The sequence below is a fragment of the Gadus morhua genome, chromosome 3 (genome assembly GCF_902167405.1).
Source record: "Gadus morhua chromosome 3, gadMor3.0, whole genome shotgun sequence".
Taxonomy (NCBI): Eukaryota; Metazoa; Chordata; class Actinopteri; order Gadiformes; family Gadidae; genus Gadus; species Gadus morhua.
In genome coordinates this window covers 3,126,825-3,150,725 of record NC_044050.1, presented here as the reverse complement: position 1 = coordinate 3,150,725, position 23,901 = coordinate 3,126,825, and the positions used below count along the sequence as shown (strand labels likewise).

Here is a 23,901-nt window from a genome sequence, read left to right as displayed (position 1 = left end):
CGTGTGAATCGTTATGCGTGAGCAAAACACGTTTTGCGTGTGTGCGGGGTTTTGGCATGATTCTAACTCCATAGACATAAAGTATGACCCTTAACATTGTAAACTAGAAATATTTCATATACCGTGATGAAAATAATAAATTGTATGTACATTGTAATTACTTTAATAAATATGGGGAGAAAACTTATGTGGCTGCCTGCCATATCTAAGGGTCCATATGTATTTACTTATATAGGGGCCTATATACCCCTGTAGGTTTGCAACAATACCCATGAAAACGTTTACAAATATTTGTTTTAATAAATATGGGTTGATATAAATAAAACAAGCTCATTTAAATTGAGTCCAGGATTATAGGATGAAGAGTTAACTTCATTGTCGACATTGAAGGCGGTAACTTGGCGAGGGGTGACAGGGAACCAATCAACACTCTCCCTCCATCACCACATGATGTGTATCGCGGAAATCCTCCCAGCAGCGGTTGAAGTCCAGTTCCTAGGCCCTATCAATAAACACACGAACATTGCATTAAACAAGCCTGTAGGAATGACAGAAGGATTTTGCTCATTATCATCATGAAGTATGCACTGCTTCACGTTTCGCTGCCTTTTTTGGTTTGTGTCGCCGTGGCAAACACAAGTTTATTCAACAACGTCATGGTAGACCTGTCCTATGAACATTACGCAGAACAAGTGGTCGACTCTCTGCCAGGTTTCCTGGCAATGCCTTTTAACTCTATAATCAATGTTGGTTACGTTGTCATGGGGTTGTACTGGTTGTTCAGGAATAACTCGAGTGAAGAAACCAAGGAAAGTCGATACGTAAGACAAGTTTTCGCCCTGATGGCGATCTTTTACGCACCTGTGCAGTGGACGCGCCTGGCCACTATGCGCCGCGCGCCGGCTGTTCTGGACCAGTGGGTCACCCTGCCCATCTTCGCCTGGGTCTCAGTGTGGTGCAGCTTCATTGAAGGGGGGGCTTCATGGCGTCCGTGGTTTGCCCTGACGACCCAGCTGGGCTCCGTGCTGAGCTACGGCCTGGCGCTTGTGCACGCACGGGGATTCGAGGTGGCCCTCGGGGGCCACATCGTTTACGCCGTGCACAAAGGAGTGCGCGTGCACCGTCTGTACGGAGACCACCTCTCCCAGAGACACCTGGTGCTGGCTCTGGTGTCCTGCGGCGGGTTCGTCGGCCTGAAGCTGCTGGACCACTGGCTGGCCCGGTACGCGCTCTTCCAGTGTGTGACGGGACACTTCTGGTCCAAAGTGTGCGATGTCCTTCAGTTCCATTTTAGTTTTTGTCTTCTTACTTGCCTCTCTGAACGATCGCAAGCACGCCAAAAGGCAAGATAAAATGATATATTAAAGATTGATAATACGATACAAAGCTTCGTTGACTATGTCATCATTGAGTAACTACTGAACGACTTTCTATTTTCTCTTATCATGAGAGAAAATATGATTAATTTTGCAATTCTGCTGCACAATTTGAATAGGACACAAGCTACTTTTTATATCAGATTTTGTGTCAATTTGCTCTATGATTTCTACTACTATTCAAGTCACAAATAAAATAAATACACATGTATTTGATCGATTTCATTGTTAAATAAGACATAACATTGAATTTGTCACACTATAGTCACACTTATATGTAATAACAATACAATGAATACAATTGAATAGCCCCAGGTCACACAAAATGTATTATATATTACACATAAATGGTTTCAGGAATTTAGTGGAGGTTTTTAAAAGCATCAATATTTTGATGAAATCATCCTCGCAAAATGATCTAATGATTTTGTCCTTATGTGTTTACTATAGCTACTAAACTATTGGCATATTACATTGGCAGATGTGAGCTAATGCAAATTCTTGGTTTGGTGATATTCTTTTTCGGGGGCCCGGACAGGCGTTAAGCACATTCTGAGGCCCCTGGCCATGTCCTATAGGTTTAACTGTGTTATGCCTGTGAGAATGGGATCTGAGAAGGACTTTCTACTGGTCCACAGCAGGGATAGGCCCGCCTCCCTAAAGTCTCGGTGAGAGCAGTAGATGAGTGGGTTCAGCCCACAATCCAGGTAGGACATGACCGATGACAAGGTCCTCAGCCAATAAGGAGCCGGGGACAGATCCTGCTTGCCCAGGAGAATCAGCTGAAGGAAAACATGAAACAGAAATTACAACTTTTCACTTAGATGGCAGATTTCGGTAGATTTTCCTCATCAAATCATTGATGAGGATTATTCATGTTCCTGTCTTATCAGGATTCCTCAAGTTACTTGAATCTATAACATTTAAAGATAAAACTGATGTTTTTCTGAGATATCTGACCCTCGCTGATGCTGGAAAATCTGGACCTTAGTTGCATTATTTGGTTTGTTTGTGTTTTGTGAAGCATAGAGGACATCCTTACTTGCTTCCTGCTGACGTACTCTCCAACACTGTGTGTTGGCGTGTGTGTGGTCTTACCTCGGACATGATGAAGGGGTTGGTGTTACCTCAGACACGATGAAGGGGGTGGTCTTACCTCGGACATGATGAAGGGGATGGTCTAACCTTGGGCACGGCGAAGGGGGTGGTCTTACCTCGGACCCGACGAAGGGGGTGGTCTTACTTAAGATATGATGAAGGGGGTGGTCTTACCTCAGATATGATGAAGGGGGTGGTCTTACCTCGGACACGACGAAGGGAGTGGTCTTACCTCAGATATGATGAAGGGGGTGGTCCTACCTCGGATATGACGAAGGGGATGGTCTTACCTCGGACACGACGAAGGGGGTGTAGCAGAGCAGGTAGAAGGCCACCAGCAGTGGCGTGACTAACGACATGTCGTCCTCCTCGCTGCAGGCCAAGAGAGGAACATTGTAAGATACCTCAGAGGTCGAGCCAGGAAGTAAGCTACGTTCATTGGCCTAATTCAAAGATGACGGACATCTTGGTTCTGAGGAATCCACATCGGGTTTCACCACCAAGCTGGCAATTAGAACCCAGTTAGCTTGGTACGCTACTTGCAGAAACTGATTTGTTTCTTACTTCCATGATATGAACACAAACTGAAAAAAAAACGAACAATTGTAGCTGGGGGTTTTAATGTGATGTTTATATTTTATTTATAGCTACTTTCTGGTTAACACCTGGAACTTGGTTAGTGAGCGTCTCACGACGCGAATGAGAGGGTGGGACCTCCGTCCATTCTAAGGAGGAGGTGATATCCGCTTCGGTTTAATGGTGAGAGCCAGAGAGAGGGCGGGGCTTCCCATCTGTTTCCGTTACATGTTTCAGACATGGCTTTGTCCGATAATTTGTAAAAAACAAAACAAAAAAAGATTACTCCTCAACTTGGTGTTAACATATTTATCCTCCTTGTCTTTGTTGTTGTTGTTGTTTTGATGTTGTTCTTGTCTCGCTCTGGGACAATGGTCACACACGGCTCAGAGGAGGGAGGAGATCACTTCAATGGACCGGAACACCTCAGAACAGAAAAGAACTTCATGAAGCTCTCTCAGTCTCAGCCCACTCACTTGTAGGTGTTCCACCGCGGCACGAGGCCGGCTGCGGTCATCAAAGAGCCCAAGAAGATGAGGAGCACGGGGAGGAAGATGCAGACAGAGAAGGCACACAGGATGTACACCATCATGTCTGAGTAGCTGGTCTCCCAGAACACTGCACACAGCATCTCAGCGGGGTCGTACCTACGGTGGGGAGCCCAGCAGCGTTGAGGTGATAATAAGGATCTGTAGGATTTCCCTAACCCAATCCAAAGATAGAGATTTTTTTGGCCAATAGGATACAAACAACTACTGAAAAAGCAATGTTTAAGAGATTGCAATGCTTTCGTGAGTTTAATTAAGTAACAACCTATCTGACTTTTAAAAAACCTAAATTTAATTTTTTAATTGCAGGGTATATTATCAATATCTACCAATTACATTTTTGTCAAAGTACAGAAGATTAGATAGTTTTTTGGTAAAATGTGATAGGGCATTCTGTCTGCTGTTATTAGTTTATATGTGGAAGGAAATCAGGTGGAATCGACCCTAAACATGAAATATCAAGCAAAAGAAGCAATCCATAATTATTTTAAACCAGAAGTAAAAGGTATACAGATACTTGATCCAGGCGTAGACCACAGGGACAGTCCCAAACACCACGCCTGACACCCAGGCGGCCAAGCAGGTCAGCACCAGAACCACAAACAAGACGCTGCCCCTAGGTGGCATGCCCATCAAGCGCTGCACACACAGGATGGCTGCGAAGGGAAACGTCTTGCATTCAGTTCGCGTCATTCAGTTCGTCAAGAAGAGTCGTTCATGAATCGTTCGTTCGTTCGTTCAGTCGAGTTTCCGGTAGCGGTGAATCGAATCATGCACGTCAGTCAGACTCGGCCCCTCCGCACGATTCTCAGACCCTCGTTCTCATTCTCAAACGTCAACATTACAACTTTAACCAAACGCAGAGGGATTGGGGTGTAGTTGATTATAGGATGTTTACAACATGGTCTCACAGGAATCCGTGAAATGACTACGGTCGGACGCTTAACTCGAAATCCGTGGCCACATCACGGAAACACGCCGATATCCGTGTGTGAGCCACGGAATAACAGTGTCATTTACTAGCATTTGAGCAAATTCCGTGTCCACACACGGACAATTGAAGTGATTCCGTCAGACCACCACGGATTTTGAGTTAAGCCCCCGCTGTGGTCAAATGTGGCACACACAGATTGAAACGGGAGCACACACACAGATTGAAACGGGAATCTGTGTGTGTGCCACGGAATATCATTGTCATTTACTTGCATTGGAGCAACTTCCGTGGACACAACAAGGGCAATTTAAGTGTTTCAGTGAGACCACCCAGGGTTTTGAGTTAAGCCCCCGTGGTCGACTTGCTCGTTGAAACGGGGATCCGTGTGTGAGCCACGGAAAATCAGCGTCATTAACTTGCATTGGAGCGAATTCCGTGGCCACATCACGGAAATCGGCGTGTTTTTCGTGATGTGGCGACGGATTTCGAGTTAAGGGTCCGACCGTAGTCATTTCACGGATTCCTGTGAGACCAGGTTGGATGTTTAACATATCAGCAAGACAACAGACTTGATTTAGCAATGATGGTGGGGGTCCCGGGTGTTATAGGCTCTCATAAACGGAACCCGGTGCAGCCCAAGACTAAATCTAACTGCCAAAATTAACACTGCCTTCAAAACGAGAGCTGGTTAATTGTGAAAAATGCATTAAACAGTAATCAGAAAACGCGGTTATATGTATAGACCCTATCTGTTAAAGGCTGGGACGAATTTCAAATTACAAATATGTAAATGTTGAAAGTATGGACCTTCGCAATTCCCATTGAAACGAATGGCGAGTTGACATGTCTTCACAACGAGAGCTTGTAGGTTGTGAAAAATTAATTAAACTGTAATGGTGGTGGTGCAGAGTCCATGTCTCCTGGTTGGGGACCCCCCCTCGACATTATGTCTGCCCCTCTGTTCAGGACACCGGGGATGTACTGCGTGAGTGACTTTATTGAAAACTATTAATAAAAAGTTGGACATATGTCACCCACTGACGCGTGGTGTGCAACCGGCTTAATGATTTACACGTTTACAAAATGTGTTTTGTAAAATGTGTTCTGTTCCATTCTTGAGGCACTAACATATTCTACCGTCTATTCCGCAATACGACAATACATTCATGTAAAGCAAAACGTTTTCTGTCTTAGCAATTTAATCGTGTCATCGTATAGGCTCAGTGCGCCTTGGTTTGAGTTGGGGTTGAAAAGGTTCATAAAAAGTGTATGAAGAATGGCACACCTGTGCTGGCGTATGATTACGTTACCTATGCTTCCAATAGAGGAGGTAATGAAAGCAAACTTTAACAGGCTGACCACCTCACACCAAGGAGATGTCTGACCGCCGGTCAGCATGGCCAGCAGGGAGCCAGACATGATGAGCGCAGAGGACCCTGGAGGAGACAGTGTTACTACTTGCAACACGTGCAGCTAACTCAGACATGGTGTCATAGGGCACTGCCTTGTAACAGTGTCTGATCTGGTTAGATTTGGTTTGACTTTGCAACACATAAAAAGTCCCAGAGGTTTACAGAGGTTAGAAAGCGTGAACATTTCCAAAAGTTGTGTGAAAAATATCTATAAAACCTTTACCAAGCTCAAGATGTGTTCTTGTACAGATCTCTGCTACACACACAAACGCACACACACACACACACACACACACACACACACACACACACACACACACACACACACACACACACACACAAACTCACACCAACAAACACACACACTCACACCAACACACACAAGCCTGTTACACTTATTTTATATTAGGTTGTGGAGATTCATCGACTGCCTGTTGCCATTGGGTATAATAGTAATAATATATTTGACATAATAAATAAATGAATCTATCAATGTCTGATCAATGGACTGATGTCTGGAGAGTGAATCAGAAAATCTGAGATACATCCCTGATATGTTTCTGTGCGTAAATCCAGTGGTACCCATACCTAGGTCCGACAGGGTGAGACTCAGGAAGGGAACCCAGTAGCGACAAGAGTACTGCTTACTGCACTGGAATGAAAGAAAAGGATGAACTAAACAAAGTTTTAAATTTGGGAAGAAGGAAAAAAATAAAACTCAGAAAGGAAAGATCATATTCTATGACATTGGATGAGGGATAAACAGAATAACTTTCAATTCATGTGAGAAACATGAGTCTACATTCCAATTGATCAACGTTTTCTTCATGATTGTTGATTATGTTTTGTAAAACTTTCAATCCACTGCCCAATAAGTTGTGTTGCAGTACTGTTCTAAGGATGATGAGGATGATGCTGATGATCTCTGGTCCTTTATTTATCATTTATTATTACCACATCTCAGTGGACTTAATACATGTTCGGATAGTACATCAGTGTTACAAATAAGCTGTGTTTTCGTAGTAAAATGCACGTAAACTTACAGTGAAAGAAGGCAATTATGCACATACAGTGTTAGCTTATAACACAATATATTGACAATTTTACCAAAATGGGCGAATATTATATATAATAAAACAAACTAGCCTGGATGAATACCCAGATCTCATATAGTTCTTGATTCAGAATGCATCATGGCATCTTCAGAGGACTCAGAATTGTAGCATTGTAAACTCCTAAATCAATGTAAATACACTGTAAGTAGGCTATAATGAAACCTTGTTTTGCCAGGTCCCACATTGAAACGCTAAGGCTGTTTCAAACACATCAATGTCTTCCTGGAATGACAAATAACTCACTTTCCTGACCCCTAGGGTTAGGGTAACCCCTTCCTATACTAACAGCTACATACAGATTGTGTATTGTGCAGTTTAACTAAGAATCACTCTGTAAGCTTGTAAGAATGACACGTGTCTATCTATGGAGAGGAACAAAGCAGAGGACCCACAGTCCCAGCGTAAACATATCATCGTCACATGACCTCCTGTTTATAACACTTAACCCTAACCCTATTCACATCTGCTCCGATCCTTATAATTCCTTGACATCTAGGAACCCTATGATCATCCAAGAAACAGCCACACCTGAGGGCATACCCCAATATGTAAGGCACAACGGATCACAGGAAGACACCGAGAGAGACGAAGAGCAACAGACTCACAGCCCTACCATGACTTTGATGAGCAGGACAAGGCAGTTGCCCACCACCCCCATCACCATTTCCAGCCCCAACACTGTCACCAACACCCATCTCTCCACCTCCGTCCAGGGTCGCTCCACCGCACTGTCGTTAAGGTACTTATTCACTGAGCGAGATGAGTCGGGGTCGGGGGTTTAGCCATTTCAAAGCAAGTTAGGAGTTCAGTTGGTCATGTTTTTATGTTCAATGGAATGAACAATACATGCTCACATTGTCTATTTTGAGTATTACTACTCTACCAACTACATTTCTTTATCATTCATATTGGTCCATGGAGGATGATAACGCTACATTCCAGCATCATGTCCATTACAAGTGGCTTGTGTCTAGCAAGAGAATGGTGTGGTGTCCTATGTTGAATAAGTGTTAGCTATTCATTTCTAATAGTTGTAAATGGAAAATAAAATAATGTTCACTTACTTGTAGGAATAGGATAAACCACCTGCCTTCTACCTTCAAGAGTGCTCGTAGCAGTGCTCACATTGAGTGTACCTGTCAAATCAACCACACCTTTCCAATTAAAATTGGCATGCTTCATTTCACTCAACAAGAACAGCTTACAATGCAAACTGAGATTATATACCTGCAACAACACTTCTGCAGCTCTCTGTCCACCCATCCCTCTAGTCTAGGCTGTCAGTATGAAGCAAAAGAGCACTGAGAGGGTGGACTGGACCTCAGTCTCCTCTCCACACATCAGTTGCTTCAGCATACAGGAAGACATTGATTTATCAAACTGTTAAAGGGCTTCTATATTCAATATTAGGAAAAAAGCTAACACCTACAGATGAAGAGAATTTGAATATATAATAAGAAAAGCAATACATGTAGGCGCTGGAGAATATATATTTTAATGTGTGTATTATTATTACCCCACTGATATTTCAACAGATCTGGACATTTTTATCCAAATAGGAAACGTGGAAACACATGGCTCTGGGGTATTCTTGTAGAATTTAACTTCAAGGGCTCACATTTAGCTAATTGTGTGGTTATCAATGTATTTTGGGGGTTCTACTAGAATAGGCTAACATGATTTATAACTTCTCTAAGACAATTATGCATGTCCTACTATAAATGGGCCGTGCAGAGACCTTTGGAGGGGCAGGTGCTCAAAGTTAAAAAAGGGGCACATGGAGCACGCATTTGAAACACGATGCAGAAGCATACCTTGCTATACAACCGGTTGAATTGTAGCAACCCATATTCATAAAGAATGTAACATGGAATCACAACATATACCATATCATTGTACATACTCATATATTTGTTAGAGGTCAGTGCAAAGCAAAATTAGTCTCTGTTTTACCTCATGGGTACATTGAACAGCTTCTGTTGGGGGGGTTGGTGAGGAGGCTGCTGCTGCTGATATTGCTGGAGGTGGGCGGTATTGATCTCATAGTGTAGACACTAGAAAGAGCATGAGAGAGATAGTGGCTGTTATGTGATCATAACAAGTTGCAAAGATAACTAACATTGAAAATGGCTCACTGTGACTTACCTGCCATACTGCTGATAGTTTGGAGGAGACTACTTGCTGAGAGAGGCTGCAGCCAAGGCTGACTGCTTGAACTAAACAGACCAAGTTACAGCTTACAAGACAGCTTCAGCAGCTCCAGTGGACGCTGATCAGGGTACATCGTCTTCTGCATTTCAGTAAATGCAGAGTGTCGTTTGGATGAGTTGGCCACAAAAGCATAAAGTTTTTCAACTAAGTTGAAAAAGCTGACAAAACAGATGTTAGACTTTGCACTTTCAACTAACACCAGATTAAGGCAATGTGCCTGACAGTGTACATACAAGGCCTTTGGATTTCTTTTTAGAATTCTTGACTGAAGTCCCTTAAAGCGTCCGCTCATGTTTGCAGCACCATCATACCCTTGACCCCGGATGTTTTCCAACTTCAGATCATTTTCTTCCAGTAGAGCTATCACTACCTTTTCAAGAGCATCTCCACTTGTGGTATGAACGTTACACACCTGAAGAAAGCGCTCCTTGATTTGCATGTTATGCACATACCTGATAACAAAAGAAACCTGTTCAGTGTGTGCAGCATCTGTGGTTTCATCCATGAGAATTGAAAAGGTTTTGCTCTCTTGGATTTCTTTTTGGATTAATCGTTTGACTGATATGGCCAAAGCTTTGATCATATCATTCTGACTTCTGTTGGAGAGGAGTGAGACAAGAGGTCTTTTACCAGGTCCCTGCTTCTCTTTTATGGCTTCCAGGTGTAATTTAATTACACTGTCATATTTGCTAAACAGCTCCACCAACTCTAGGAAATTACCTCGATTTTGGCTTGACAGGGTCTCATCGTCCCCAAAAAGGCATGCCCTGTCTTGCCAGGTAAAGAGTGGTGGCTAGTAAGCGGGACAAGATTTCTCTGTTTTTTTCTCTTTCCCTGTCTTTAGCAGCTTGTGATGCACGGTCACTCATTTCGAAAGCTGCCTCCAGTGATCCCTTTTTTAAGTTGTTCCACCTCACCATACCACACATGTGTGATTCTGAGGCACTGTGCTCTTTAATTCTCTCCAGAGCCTTTCTCCACCGATTAACTCCCTCTGATTTCCATGTTTTTTTTTCCTGTGTATTTTTCCTCACTCAAAAAAAGACGGCAGCTGAAACAAAACATGGCGTCAAGACTTGGGGAGTACTCTAGCCATGCGTTGTTCTGATACCATTTCTTTTGAAATGATCGCCCCTCTTCATTTTTTGGAAAGGATGAGAGCGCTGGTTGACAGGGTCCAGTACTGTTGCAAAACTGAATGAAGGCCTCATCACATTTGATGTTTAATTGTAGGACATGGGCAGGATCATTTGGGTGGGTAAGTCCAAGTAGGTGTGACAATGTTTGCCTCCCTCTGGTTTCAGTCTCCTCCTGGCTAGCTGCTCCCTCTACCTCAACATTCTGTGTGGGCTCCTCAATAACCTCTGACACCTTTCCTCCAGCCTCTGTCTCCTCCTGGGTTTCTGTTCCCAGGAAACTCTCATTTCTCTGAGGCACAGTGTCTTCCTCTTTCTCTCCTTCCATCTCCTCCTCCTTCCATCTCCTCTTTCTCTCCTTCTATCTCCTCTTTCTCTCCTTCCATCTCCTCCTCCTTCTCTCCTTCCATCTCCTCTTTCTCTCCTTCTATCTCCTCTTTCTCTCCTTCCATCTCCTCCTCCTTCTCTCCTTCCATCTCCTCTTTCTCTCCTTCTATCTCCTCTTTCTCTCCTTCCATCTCCTCCTCTTTCTCTCCTTCCATCTCCTCATCTGACCTTTCATCACTCACTCCCTGTCCATCTGGGAACAAGGCACAATTTGCTCTTGGATTAGTCTAATTAACACCTCTTACACCTAACCATTAATCAATAATAATTAGAGCTGTCAAGCGATTAAAATATTTAATCGTGATTAATCGCATTAATGTCATAGTTAACTCTAATTAACCGCGATTAATCGCAAATTCTTTTTCTATGCTAAATATCCCTTGATTATTTTGTCCCATAATTCTTCTCATTTTAATTCTCTTGTCAACATGGTGAAGTGCATCGGCTTGCCTTGTGCAAATGATTTTTTACTGATAACAACATTGGCATATACACTGATCAAAACAGGACGATACAAAAAAAGAGCCTATAGTGCAATTAAACGACTGCTTTGAACAAATGTCATTTGATCATAGCAGTCAGGCTACTGCTTCTTTGTTTTGAGCCAAAAAAAAAAAAAAAAAAAGTTTTTTTTTTATTTTTTATAAAGTAATTGCGTTAATCGCGCGTTAAATTTTTTAACGCCGTTAAATTTGGTTCGCGTTAACGCCGTTAATAACGCGTTTAACTGACAGCTCTAATAATAATATAAATCAATCAATAATCAATAATTAACCCACCATACAAAATGATAGATAATGTAACAGAACAACAACATTGAAATTGTGTTTGTTACTGTTGTTTTCTCAAACTGAATACCTCTGCAATGTAAATAACTGGTGCATGTGTTATTCTTACCTTTTGTGCTCTTTGTCATCCAACTGGTGAGTGATCCACTGCCTTTCGCAGCCTCACGCAGCTCCTTTTGTTTTAACCTCCTCTCCTTACGAGGCATCTCTGCAGAATGAAATATGATCGTTAAACTACAATCTGATGCACATAAAACACACACACAAACACAGTGACATTTCATACCTTTTCAAAAATTGTACTGTATAGCCACAAATTTAGGCTAATCCATTCATAATCTGCCCTTTATTATTCCTAGTGCTACTAATAAAGTAAAAAAATACAAATATTTTTTTATTCTTTTATTCAATTTGACTATCGACTTTGCGCAAGACAACAAGGTTCTAAAAGTTATATAATTTGTATGTATAGCTATTATATTTAATTTGTGTGTAAATGTTATAAATAAACAAGTACTGATGTTTAAATGAGAGGTTGAGAAAATCAAAACTCAAATTCTTCTATTATTGTTGTATTTATACTGTAGGCTAATAGTCCAAAATTGTGTGAATATGCATATTGCATAGTTTTAGTGAAATAACATAGTCTATGCCTCATTGCCTCTAGAAACATAGGGAAAAACAGCTTGACAGTAAAATAACACATGATATCTCTCTAATGCACTTTGCCCATGGCAAGAGAAACATACAGAAACAACAAAAAAAAAAGTTTGATGTACTTTTTCCCCACAGCAAGCTGTGTGTGGTTAACTAGCGGCTATAATTTGTGAGAGGTCTGTGTGCAGATTTGGATGATACAGAGGATGCTCATTGCTCACTTCACTTTGTCAGTCATCTTGCAAGAATACACCGTGCACAAACGAATACCGCTGCAGAACCTACTCACCGGACCAGTTGTTCACTCCCTCGGGTCTTCTTCGGTTTAACGAGACTAGTAGTGGCCGTCTCCAGCAGCTTAGCGAGCAGGGCACGTCTGGGCACGTCAGGGCAGTGAGGGCAGCGTGAGGGCACGTTGTGGATCATGTGACCGACCAAGGTAGATCTAAATTATTATTATTATTAATTATTTTGTTTTATTTATTATTATTTTGGGCCACAGAGACGGACTTTCTCACACACACACAAAAAAAAAAAAAAAAAAAAAACACACTGACAAAAGGGCACTTTGGGCATCAAGGGGCAAAGGGGCAGGTGCTCAAGCCCCCTCCGCCCCCCCCCCCCTCTGCACGTGCCTGAGTCAGACAGTAAATCGGCTTCTTGGTCACTCTGCAAAATAAAGTGAATTTAAATGTAATCATGGAGAGAAACCGGTGTAACATATATCTATTTGCTATAAATATTAAAGTTGAATTCACTGCTCCTGATTTCTACTCCAGTCCAGTTGGTAGCGGTAATGCTCTCCAAAACTTTTAACTTTCCATAAATAAGAAGCAGAAGAAGGTGAAAACATTGCCCTCTGGTGGACCTCAGAGGAACTACACCAAACATGTCGTACATTGGAGCACAACCATACTGCCCCAACTGTGTAATCCCTGCTTATTGTGTTCACCAAACAAAGTAAAACACCATAGTGGGAAATCCCTTAGTCTGGCCTATCATAAATAAGAAACCCCTTTGATTTACATATTGAAATCTAAATTAAGTGACAACGTGAACCCATCTATGTCAGTGATTAGTGATTGTTGGAAATATGCTAAAAAGGCCAATGGATTTGGTTGGAATATCGAAAATTTAGTGAATGAGTTTGGATTGAAGGAATTAAAGCAAGGTCCAGCATTAGCTTATCCAGAGGTAAGTATTGATTTATAACAGCAAAAAGCGAGCATCTCACCAAGCAAAGTTTTGCTCAAGCCTGCTTAAGTTATTCAAATACTTCATACTCCGGATATCTGAAAATATTTACAGATGGTTCCAAAGATCCCAACGAGCAATGTGCTATTGGTATATATGTTACAGAATTTGAAAAAGGATATGGATATGTGAGTGACTTTTATCAGTATACTCAATAGAGATGACTGCAATAATAACCGCTCTTAGATGGGTTGTAGATACTAAGCCTCTTAGATCCGTTATATCTACTGATTCTATGGCAGTACTAAAAAGTTTATAACAAATAATTAAATACGTGAAGATTTGGTAATAGAGGTAAAGCATCTTCTTTTAAATATTATAAGCCTTGGATTAGTTATTCAGTTCTGTTGGATTCCAGCCGGAATCTATGGCGATTCAATTGCTGATAAATTAGCTAAAAAAAGCACTGGAATTAGACCAAACAGATATTCACATTCCATTGGGGGGAAATCACCTCAAAGGGGCTAAACAGACATGAAGAAGTTTTAATACCAAGGTTGAGATTAGGTCATACTGGACTTACTTCCACTCTAGCAATAATAGGTAAAAGTAATGTTGTATGCTCTGAGTGCAAAGTTGTAGAGGATGTTAATCATGTTTTATTTTTAAGAAATTTGACCAGCACAGGCAGAAATTGAAAGAACTGGATGAAGAAAAAGATATTCACAATATTTTACAGGAGCAAGGAATGGAGGGACAAAGAAGCAGGTATTTTGTTATGTATTTACTGAACTAATTAGAATAATTTAACCATAAATAAATATATATAGATTTTTTTTAATTATTATTCTTTTATTTATTTTGTTAATTTATTTATTTCGTTTTGTTTCGTTTGTTTGTATGTTTTTTCTCAGAATTTATTTTTATGATTTAAAGTATCATTTCCAACTTCCTTGTTACACACTGTGTAGTAGTCCAGCAGGTGGCGGTATATAGTGAAAAGCTATGATACGCCATTAAACAAGAAGAAGAAGAATAACGTCGTTTCCGGTGAGCTGACCGAACACGTCTGTCGTCACTTCCTGCACAGCGCTAGAATCGTCTGCTGTTCTGGTTAAGAAGGCCAAATAGCGACAGTTCGGTAAGCATATTATGTTCTCAAATGTCTTATTACAGTCTTAAAAACGTAGGTGTTTTCGTCAGGCGAAACTTAAACAATTAATAAAAATGTGTACAGGTCCAAGTTGATGATTGTTAATGGCAGACGTCCCTTAACCTCCCATCTCGTCCTTGAGATGTTGTGGACTTCGAGTTACTAATCCTGTACTGGAGCTCTGCGTCTCTGCGTCTGAGGACTTCTACTCTGTCCATGAAAGCTTTTTGAAGATCACTTTCTGCACCTGGTCAGCAGATTAGCACTGCTAACAAGCTAACGAAGCTGAAGAACAAATGTCTTGATGTGATTTGGCTGTGGATATTAATAATATTGTTGCTAGCTCAAGTTTACAGTCCGGAACTGGTCGTCAAATGAGATCTATTCACTCAACGGTGCTGTTGAGTGAACCAGTTTAGTCGCGACATTCATCACATGAAGCGTTGATGAACATCCAGAACCAAACCACTGCCCTTCAAACGGGCCTGCGAACAAACCAGCAGGGGGTGCTGCCTCATCGCGCATGCGTGGGGGCGCAAATCGGCTCAGCTGTAGTAGTGTTGTTGTTGTTGTACAATCCACTTTGAAGTGGACTCTTATGTGAAATAGTCACAAGTAGTTGCGTTTATTTTGTGTTCTTCTCTCCTGACTCATTTGATTTTCGCTTCAGCGTTTAAACGTGATGGCTGCAACTCTGCGTTTGCTGTACTCCACCTCCAGGCAAGGTATGGTTTCAACAGCCATGGATTCAGACACCGCTACTGTCTTGCCTTATTCACATGGTCACCTTTAATCTAAGTCCTTCTAAAAGGCTAAATGTCGAGTTATACACGTACTCATTACTTGTTTGCCCTCTACATGCATGCATGCCTATACATACATACATACATACATACATACATACATACATACATACATACATACATACATACATACATACATACATACATACATGTACTGTATGTATACAACATGTAGAAATCTATACCATCTGTTTTACATCCAAATGACCATTAGAAACCTACTTACGTACAATAATGATTTGTATTTATAGCAAGTAGCAGTATACAAATCATGCTGGTGTAGCTCAGCAACACTGCATTTAATTAGTGAATTCTCTGTCATTGTCTTATTGTTCCAAGTATCCGTATTCCCTTGCTCATGTGTTATCTATTGGGATGAGAGTGTGATTTATACCGTGTTACTTTGCAGTGGAATAGCACAATTAGAAATGTTCACATTTGCATCTTTCCATTTGCTCTTCTTATGGGGTCTAATTATTATTTTCTCAACCATCTTTGTAGCTGTGGCAATGAATCAACTACAGAGCCTACCCTGTCACTTTTCTTCTGTTTCTAACTGGAAATGTATGAAGATTTGCCCTTTTCTGTATGATGATGATGACGATCATGTGTTTTTCTTTCAGGGTCGTTTGTGACTGGCCAGAGTCTAGTTAGGTGCTTCAGTGTGTCCGGGCAGAGAGAGAGTTTTAGTAAGTACCACTTTGACAAAACACACCAATTCATTCACAGTGAGCTTTCATGCAGTGTAACACTGTAAAATACAAATCTTATTTGCATCACAACCACACGATTTCTATATATTTGTCTGTCAAAAGAAATTGTGCAAAATCCCTTCAAATTCATTTTACATCAGATGATCCCCTGTCACACATATAAAATGAATTACATGCAAACAAGACGCGAACAAAGCGGTTAAGCACAATCAACAAATTCACAATTGAACACAAACTGCAGACCGTCTCCAGTGAGGCCCAAGGCTACTCGGCAGCCATCATAAGAGTTCCCATTTGTGTTTCAGGGTTCCCCTTTGTGTTACAGATTTCCCCTTTGTGTTACAGAGTTCCCCTTTGTGTAACAGGGTTCCCCTTTGTGTAACAGGGTTCCCCTTTGTGTAACGGGGTTCCCCTTTGTGCAACAGGGTTCCCCTTTGTGTTACAGAGTTCCCCTTTGTGTTACAGAGTTCCCCTTTGTGTTACAGAGTTCCCCTTTGTGTTACAGGGTTCCCCTTTGTGTAACAGGGTTCCCCTTTGTGTAACTGGGTTCCTCTTTGTGTTACAGAGTTCCCCTTTGTGTTACAGAGTTCCCCTTTGTGTTACAGAGTTCCCCTTTGTGTTACAGAGTTCCCCTTTGTGTAATAGATTTCCCCATTTTGTTACAGAGTATGTGAATGCCCAGGAGGCTTCCCTGGACATGAAGGCCATCACAGACCGGGCCGCTCAGACTCTGCTGTGGACAGAGCTGTTCAGAGGTCAGTAAATGGACTTATTCTAAGTCGGTTTAGATAAAAGTGTCTGCCAGATGCCCTAAATGTAAATGAAGAACAACCTGCCTGCTATTTCAGTACTTCTAATCTGTGCCCCAATCCTAACCCCTCATGCAGTGGGATTTCATTTCTAGATTTGTCTATTTTTAATTGTTTGCTTTTATCGTGTTATTCTTTGCAGACATTTGATTCCCAGCATTTACTGTGCATAGATTTTCAGAACTATCTTCAGCTGTTTCTTACTTTAATTTACTTTGGCAGACGCCTTTCTCCAAGGCAACGTACAACATATTTGACAACAAACAGTAATAATGACATTAATTACATTAAAAACGAGCAGTAATAATTCCATAAAAAAATCCAACCCAACATGATAATAAAATAAAACGTTTACTAAACATAAGATAGTCCAAAGCTGACAATGTATGCGGTCTTACTGAAAAACAGAATACACTAAATGAATACATAAAAGAGGACGAGTAAATAAGTTTCAGTAACGTAACGTGTAACACGTAACAGTAACGAGTAATCTAATGCAATACTATTTCCAAACGAATAATCAGATTTAAGTTACTCATCAAAGTCACTGCGTTACTATATATATCAGACATGCAAACGGCGCGCTTTTTGGCGCAAGTCGCTTTTGTATCGTACATTTTGGGGACCTGTGTGGTTCGTGCAGATCCGAAGAGGTTTTCTTTTGGGGGGGCGTCGATCGGTGCGCCGATCGGTGCGCGCGTGCAGGTGTCAATATTCCGTAATCTGACTGACTGAGACCCCTCGAGCCTTCGAAGTAAAGAAAAGGGATTCCGGAAATGATTTTGTTAGGGGAGCAATCACAGCCCTTGCCGTCGCGTCGACTGAAGGTTAAATATTGGATGCGCATGCGCATGTTAGAGTTTAGAGCGGGCCCAGAAAATTCGCCCTGAAGGGGCGAAATTCGCCCTGAAGGGGCTTATTTTCTATAATGACCGGCGACGTTCTATAGGCCTACATGATCCCGCTTATTACACGGCTACTTGCCAAAACTAAAAAAATAACTTCACATGGTGTGCCTTTTTACAATTTATTCGTTACCAGCATTCGTAGTGTTGATCAGCAGAGCAATAATTATAAATTGTCCGCAAAGACGGTGACGTCGCTTAGCAACGGAAGACTGTTTATGGCATAGATTTCTCCTCAGATTAGGCCAATAAACCAATGATAAAAATAAAAATAAAAACGCTAGATCAAAGGCCCGACCCGACCCGAGGATGGTGGTGGGAAATATCGGAGAAGGATGCACTTATTGTGCAGTAGGGCTTTGACTTGCCCAAAAATCATATTTGAAGTTCGTTCGTTTATTAATATTAATATTCAAATATATTCAAATATTTATTAATAATATTTTGACCATTAAATGCCTTCAGTAAGACCTGGGCTGAATCCGAATACTTAGTACATACTATTTCTGTTCAGTGTCTACTACTTGACCGTACTACACTTGACAGTGTAGTACGGTCTACGGCTATGCGTAGAACACCTCTGAAACTCCACCGGATGTTTGGAGATGACGTATCTCCCCTCAGATGCCGGCAAAATTACCTTGATAAGTTACCTGTTTTCCGTCTTGTCATCGTTGCTATTAAATTAAAAATGTCTCTTTTTACTTAATTACTTACTTTACTTTTTTAATGTCTCTTTTTTTCGCCGCTTTCTACAACGTCTTTCTAAGCCGCTGTTGGTAGTGTCGGGTCAGCCATTTCTTCTTTGTTCGTTACTAGACTCCGGTTGCATTGTGGGATAGCGTAGTGACCTACCGTTGTATACTGTGGCGGTAGTACGCATTCTTTAACGTTTTCCGTACTACACAATGCGTACTGAGCATTCCGACGCGCTATATTTGTGGCGTACTAAAAAATGCATACTATAAGTATGAGTATTCGTCACTGCCTCTACCGTGGTCATTACAATATTATGAATAGACTTCGTCAGGTTCTCCGACGTCTCTCCCTCTTGGCCTGCCCATAACAGGTTTGAATATTCGCTTCGCCTGCTGTTATGGAGGCTGATCGGTCCGACTGCCTTTTCTGCCAAAAATCGGCAGTCGGATTGGTCTGTATGGGCCTTTAGATGTTATCGGCTGTTGTTGTATATATCTGCTAGTCTTCATACTACATAATTGTATTATACATATTATAAATGGGTTGACGGTAGTGCACCCACATGGCTGTCTCTGCAGCCATCTGCCCTGCCACGCATGAGCCCCCCTCCTCCAGGCCGTTTCCAGAGGGAGCCCCGTACTACACACTGAATGTTGCTGGAACGAAGTATAAAACCAGTGCCACAAAAATCGACCTCCCATTTTGGCTGTAGTTAATGGTTATCAAGTAGATTATTGGAATAATAGCGATATAACGATCCCATTAATCAGCATAAAATATATTGCATAACTATACCTCAACACTGCCAGATGTTGAGGCGGGGACGAAACTGCGGTCGATCTTTGAACAGCAGGCATGGTGTTCTGCTGCATCACAGCTCGTTGTGTTTTGACCCCTTCTACTGGCCAGGGCTGGGCATGACGATGAGCTACCTCTTCAGGGAGCCTGCCACCATCAACTACCCCTTTGAGAAGGGACCCCTCTCTCCACGCTTCAGAGGGGAGCACGCCCTCCGCAGGTACTGCCAGCCTGAGGTTCATTGAGTGTTTATCTGGTGTCTGAGTCAAAAGTATGCTTCATGGATTATGAATAGTAGGTATTTAGGTAGTAGTGTACATGGGAGAGAACAGATGAACTGTGTGAACGAGGGGTGTAACGGTTCCCAGCATGGCATTTTCCGGACAGATTGAAATACGGTACAGTGGACAAGACAAAAGCCCCTGATTTTATTCAAAGCAAAATAATGATGATGATGATGATGAAGATAATAATAATAAAAAAAAATACTTTTACTAACGGGTCATTATTATACTATTGATGACTAATAATATCAGTTTTTTTTGTAGGTAGAGTGATCAGTAGAGAACAGTTTTAGAGTGATCAGTAGAGAACCGCTTTAGAGTGATCAGTAGAGAACATGGAGCAGGCCCCTCAGGGTCTGAACTGGATGACTGACCTATTTTTGATTTTGATTTGAACAAAAGCCGTTAAACGGACGGTGGCTCGCCCGGGCCGGTCCACCGACCAGCAGGTGTGTGGGTTGTAACTCATTGTTTTTGTGATTTTCAAGGTATCCTTCTGGAGAGGAGCGCTGCATTGCCTGCAAGTTGTGTGAGGCCATCTGCCCTGCCCAGGTGTGTGTACATTTCTATCAACATGTCCGTGTGTGTATATAACTATCAACACGTTTTTGTGTATCAAAATGTCTGTTTGTGTATATTACTATCAACATGTCTGTGTATGTATATTACTATCAACACGCTTGTGTATATTGCGATAGATCTGTGCTGTGTTCCAATATCCGTACTAACTAGCCTTAGTTTGAGTACGTAGGCTGTTCCAATAGGCTGTTCGAAAATATGTGTACTAAAAGGACCCGGATGGTGTACTCAAAACGGTCTAATCGCGAAGGGTGGATCGATGTACACTTTTCGTACTCAACGGCAGCCCTCTTAGCTACGTAGCGGAAGAGGGCGGAGCCAGGCTGAGCCAAAGTCGGCGCATTTCCCACATAGCCTGCATTAATAGTCATTTTGTAGTTTTTATAGCTGCTAGGCGGAAATAGTTCAACGTTCAAGTCGGGATGTTTATTGCGGGGGGGGAGCCGCGGGGGCAGTCGTTATCGTAATTTCCGGGTACTGCCCCACGGAGTTTTCGATCTGAAATTAGCGCACTTAGTGAGTGCGGATAGTGTACTACGTTTAAGTGTACTCATGGAAGTATGGATATTGGAACACAGCACTGGTCTGCTGCCCTCTTCTGGAAATCAGTGGCAGAAAACTAAAGATGGCCTTTAACTTGCACTCAACTGACCCAGTGAAGGGTCAGTTCAGTGGGTCCTTCACCCCAGTGAGGTGAAGGACCCAGACCCCCACCTCACTGGTGGTTACCAGTGAGAGGGTTACCAGTGAGGGGTCCAATGCACGGAAAGCTCTCTTGCTTCAATTGACACAATCAGCTTATTTAAACCTCTGCAACCCAAAACCTTCAGGAAGACCAAATATAACTAGTATTACAACTCCACTCAATGCGAGAAGATAATACCCTATGTGCGGATCATCAGCAAGTCCTCAAATCTTTGAAGCTACTGTGACCTCAGGGAGTAAAAACCAGGTTACCTGCTGGTTCTGTGGCCCAGAAGCCTAATATAATGAATGAGTTGGGTCATAAGGGAGGCGCTCTTCTTACACAAACCCTGGGATTGCATCCTAAAAAGCAGCTTTCTGATAGTTAGCGACTGTTGGCGTGAGGCTATCCTGCATTACCATATGTCTGTGTGCAGTAGGGATGGGCAAAATGATTATTTTCCGGGAACTAGTTCTTTCAGTTCAGTTCACTATAACGAGTCGTTTATTTGATTCGTTCGTTTTGATTCGTTCGTTACATCAGATTACGTCATTTGGTGTCTGCCCCCCCCCACCGCGAGGCGGCCGTGAGCATAATTTAAACCACTTCTAGGCTCTAACCCCCGTGAAAATCGAGAAGATATACTATATAGTATAACCAAACGTCCCACCAATATTTATACCACTTGCTTACTCTCTATATTTCATTTATGGTTTTACATTTATAATTTTATTTGACTTTACATTTAATTCTTCATTGTTGCAGTTTAATTTCTTTGTTTGTTCTTAAATTGACGTAGAATGGAGCAAAGACTCCTGGGATTGGGAAATGCGTTAATCCAATAAACAGATGGAGGTCAAGTCTATTTTCGAAAAAATGTAGGGGGATATATGAGTGGCCCCACGTCGAATGGTATGACCCAAGATACGTCAGACAGAGAAAGCGCGCATATTCGACGGTACCGCCTTGTCATTTGTTTACCCAGGTGCCATTGCAACACCATTGCTACCTCTCATTGGCTGAATCTTTGAGAACGTTGTAGACTCAATCAATATAAGTCGCGGGGAGACGAAGCTCTGTTCGTTTGTATATTTTATTTACGTGACCATATTTTTGGTTTATGTTAAAAAAAAAAGAATCAAAGAACCAGTTCTTCTTGTTTTGGGGAACCAGTTCTTGTCGTTCACGTTCGGGATTCGTTCGTTGTAACGAATCGGTCACGACCGACTCATCCCTAGTGTGCAGAACCAGAACAGACACGTGCACCACCACAACATGAGGCATCTTCAAACGGTGGTTCTGCCAAGGAGCGCATTGGTATATCTAGAATACTAAATCAAACCCAATTCCTGCGATTTACAAAAATCCTCTGTCTGGTACCGCTTCTGCAGAAAAAAACCACAATCTTCAATTTACAAATCTTTAATGGCGCGAGCCGTAACTGAGCTGGGCTACACCGCACCCTCACTACTGGGCTGAGGCGTACTGGGTCCGAAGCGTACCTGCCGGTGGAAAAGGGGCATAACCTAATTGTAGCTTCCTGGCCAGGCCTGCGCTGTAGGTCCAGAGGAACGAGGCAGGTCTGGTCCCTGCCCCTGTAGGTGGGCCTTGTATTGATGTTGTTGTGTTGAGCCCTGACCGGCGGTTTGTGTCACCAGGCCATCACCATTGAGGCTGAGCCACGCGCCGACGGCAGCCGGAGAACCACCCGCTACGACATCGACATGACCAAGTGCATCTACTGCGGCTTCTGTCAGGAGGCCTGCCCCGTGGACGCCATCGTCGAGGTGACAGACAGACACAGACAGACAGACAGACAGAAACAGGTTTCTGTATCATAATGGTTACTTAACTTCCCCTATCATTCTCCCCCCCCCCTCCCCGTGAATCAGGGCCCGAACTTTGAGTTCTCCACTGAGACCCACGAAGAGCTGCTTTACAACAAGGAGAAGCTGCTCAACAACGGAGATAAATGGGAGGCAGAGATTGCAGCCAACATACAAGCAGATTACCTCTATCGATAATGCCACACTCACGCTCACACACTCGTATATATATATACACACACACGCACACTCTCAAAAACACGACAACGTCCATACTGTACTTTAAGACACATGAGCTTCAGTTGCATTCAGGCATTCGTAAATTATTGAAGTAAACATCAAAAGTCCAGTCTAGCTTCGCGCACATTTTTGCTAAACCCAACCTGTGAATCATTTCAAGGCGTGGCGCAGTGCAGCATGCACTTTGTTTGGGCAAGGTCTACTGCCTATGAACTAGGTTAGGAGGCGGGGTTGTCCATTTGATGTAGCTAGTTAAGTATGAACTGTTCTTATGGCCCCTCGCTGGGCTCATTCTGCAGCATCGATACCCATGGTTTTCAGCAGGTTTATTTCAGGAGAATTGTATAAAGGGTAAAAAGACTTGTGGACATGTAATGAGAAAATAAACTGTTTTGAACTTACCTTTCCAATGCGTTCTGATTTGGCCTGTCTGAATTTTCTACCTTTTGTTTGTATCTATATAATGATGTTAAGAGTTTATATAAAGTTAGGAAAGATTTAGTCCCAAATGTCTCCATATAGAAAATCGATGTCCATATGTAACGTGGTTTAGCTTGACAGACAGTTGCTAGGCTAATTAGGAGTTCCGTAGGTGGGTTAGAGCAGCCAATCGGCACACGCAACAGGCCTGAGTGGACCAAACAAACGTCCTCAATAGGCTAGTCGTGAGAGAGGGCGGGGCCTTCAAACGGCTTTGGCGGGAGTGCTTTCTTTAATGGGTGGAGTAGTAAGAGAAGGCGGGACCTCTGTTAACGTTTCATGTTTTGGATATTGCTTTGTATAATTCTTCATCCAAGTACCAAAAGCTACACCCCTGTGAGTTAGGACAAACGATGAACTGGTGAATGTGCAGAGGAGCAGGCCAGTGTCATTCACATTGTTATATTAATGCTGAGAGAAGTGTGAACATTGTTGTACGCAACCCATTTGTTTGTTGAACTTGGCCAAAGTTTAGTGATCAGAAACAGCAGCCAA

The 23,901-nt window shown here is 42.3% G+C and overlaps 3 protein-coding genes across 13 annotated transcripts; 2 read left to right on the top strand and 1 right to left on the bottom strand.

The window, feature by feature from the left end:
• The first annotated feature begins 320 nt into the window (after positions 1-320).
• tmem187 (transmembrane protein 187) lies at positions 321-1,386 on the top strand. Its single transcript, XM_030352096.1, has one exon. It carries the CDS (start codon positions 576-578, stop codon positions 1,350-1,352), a length of 777 nt encoding a protein of 258 aa, XP_030207956.1. The 5' UTR covers positions 321-575; the 3' UTR covers positions 1,353-1,386.
• A 197-nt stretch (positions 1,387-1,583) lies between these two features.
• Positions 1,584-12,738, bottom strand: si:dkey-9i23.8 (parapinopsin). Of its 11 annotated transcripts, none has more exons than XM_030352089.1 (13): positions 12,528-12,734; positions 11,691-11,789; positions 9,205-9,349; positions 9,013-9,113; positions 8,287-8,406; positions 8,124-8,195; positions 7,673-7,809; positions 6,533-6,596; positions 5,843-5,968; positions 4,110-4,254; positions 3,527-3,697; positions 2,765-2,846; positions 1,584-2,158 (listed from the first exon to the last, which is right to left on the bottom strand). In XM_030352089.1, coding segments are annotated over exons 6-13 (936 nt in total). In that variant the 5' UTR covers positions 8,125-8,195; positions 8,287-8,406; positions 9,013-9,113; positions 9,205-9,349; positions 11,691-11,789; positions 12,528-12,734; the 3' UTR covers positions 1,584-1,948. The 11 variants fall into 11 exon arrangements, with proteins under 11 accessions (XP_030207949.1, XP_030207947.1, XP_030207950.1 ...); XM_030352087.1 differs by having other exon boundaries at positions 9,205-9,275; XM_030352090.1 differs by having other exon boundaries at positions 8,287-8,336; positions 9,205-9,275.
• Positions 12,739-14,417: 1,679 nt separating this feature from the next.
• ndufs8a (NADH:ubiquinone oxidoreductase core subunit S8a) lies at positions 14,418-23,327 on the top strand. Its single transcript, XM_030351752.1, has 8 exons — positions 14,418-14,573; positions 15,256-15,310; positions 16,012-16,077; positions 16,767-16,856; positions 19,424-19,532; positions 20,085-20,148; positions 22,519-22,647; positions 22,753-23,327. Exons 2-8 carry the CDS (start codon positions 15,268-15,270, stop codon positions 22,882-22,884), a joined length of 633 nt encoding a protein of 210 aa, XP_030207612.1. The 5' UTR covers positions 14,418-14,573; positions 15,256-15,267; the 3' UTR covers positions 22,885-23,327.
• Positions 23,328-23,901: the final 574 nt, after the last annotated feature.

Bases quoted from the DNA above. Each gene is read 5' to 3' on its own strand.
- tmem187 (XM_030352096.1), top strand. From the start codon at position 576: ATGAAGTATGCACTGCTTCACGTTTCGCTGCCTTTTTTGGTTTGTGTC.
- si:dkey-9i23.8 (XM_030352084.1), bottom strand. From the start codon at position 11,787: ATGCCTCGTAAGGAGAGGAGGTTAAAACAAAAGGAGCTGCGTGAGGCT. The intron at 8,196-11,690 runs GTAAGAATAACA...TTGATTTGACAG, and splicing joins GATGACAAAGAGCACAAAAG to GTACACTCAATGTGAGCACT. The intron at 6,597-7,672 runs GTAGGGCTGTGA...CTTTCATTCCAG, and splicing joins TCCTGCTCATCAAAGTCATG to TGCAGTAAGCAGTACTCTTG.
- ndufs8a (XM_030351752.1), top strand. From the start codon at position 15,268: ATGGCTGCAACTCTGCGTTTGCTGTACTCCACCTCCAGGCAAG. The intron at 16,078-16,766 runs GTAAGTACCACT...ATTTTGTTACAG, and splicing joins CGGGCAGAGAGAGAGTTTTA to AGTATGTGAATGCCCAGGAG. The intron at 19,533-20,084 runs GTACTGCCAGCC...GTGATTTTCAAG, and splicing joins GGGGAGCACGCCCTCCGCAG to GTATCCTTCTGGAGAGGAGC.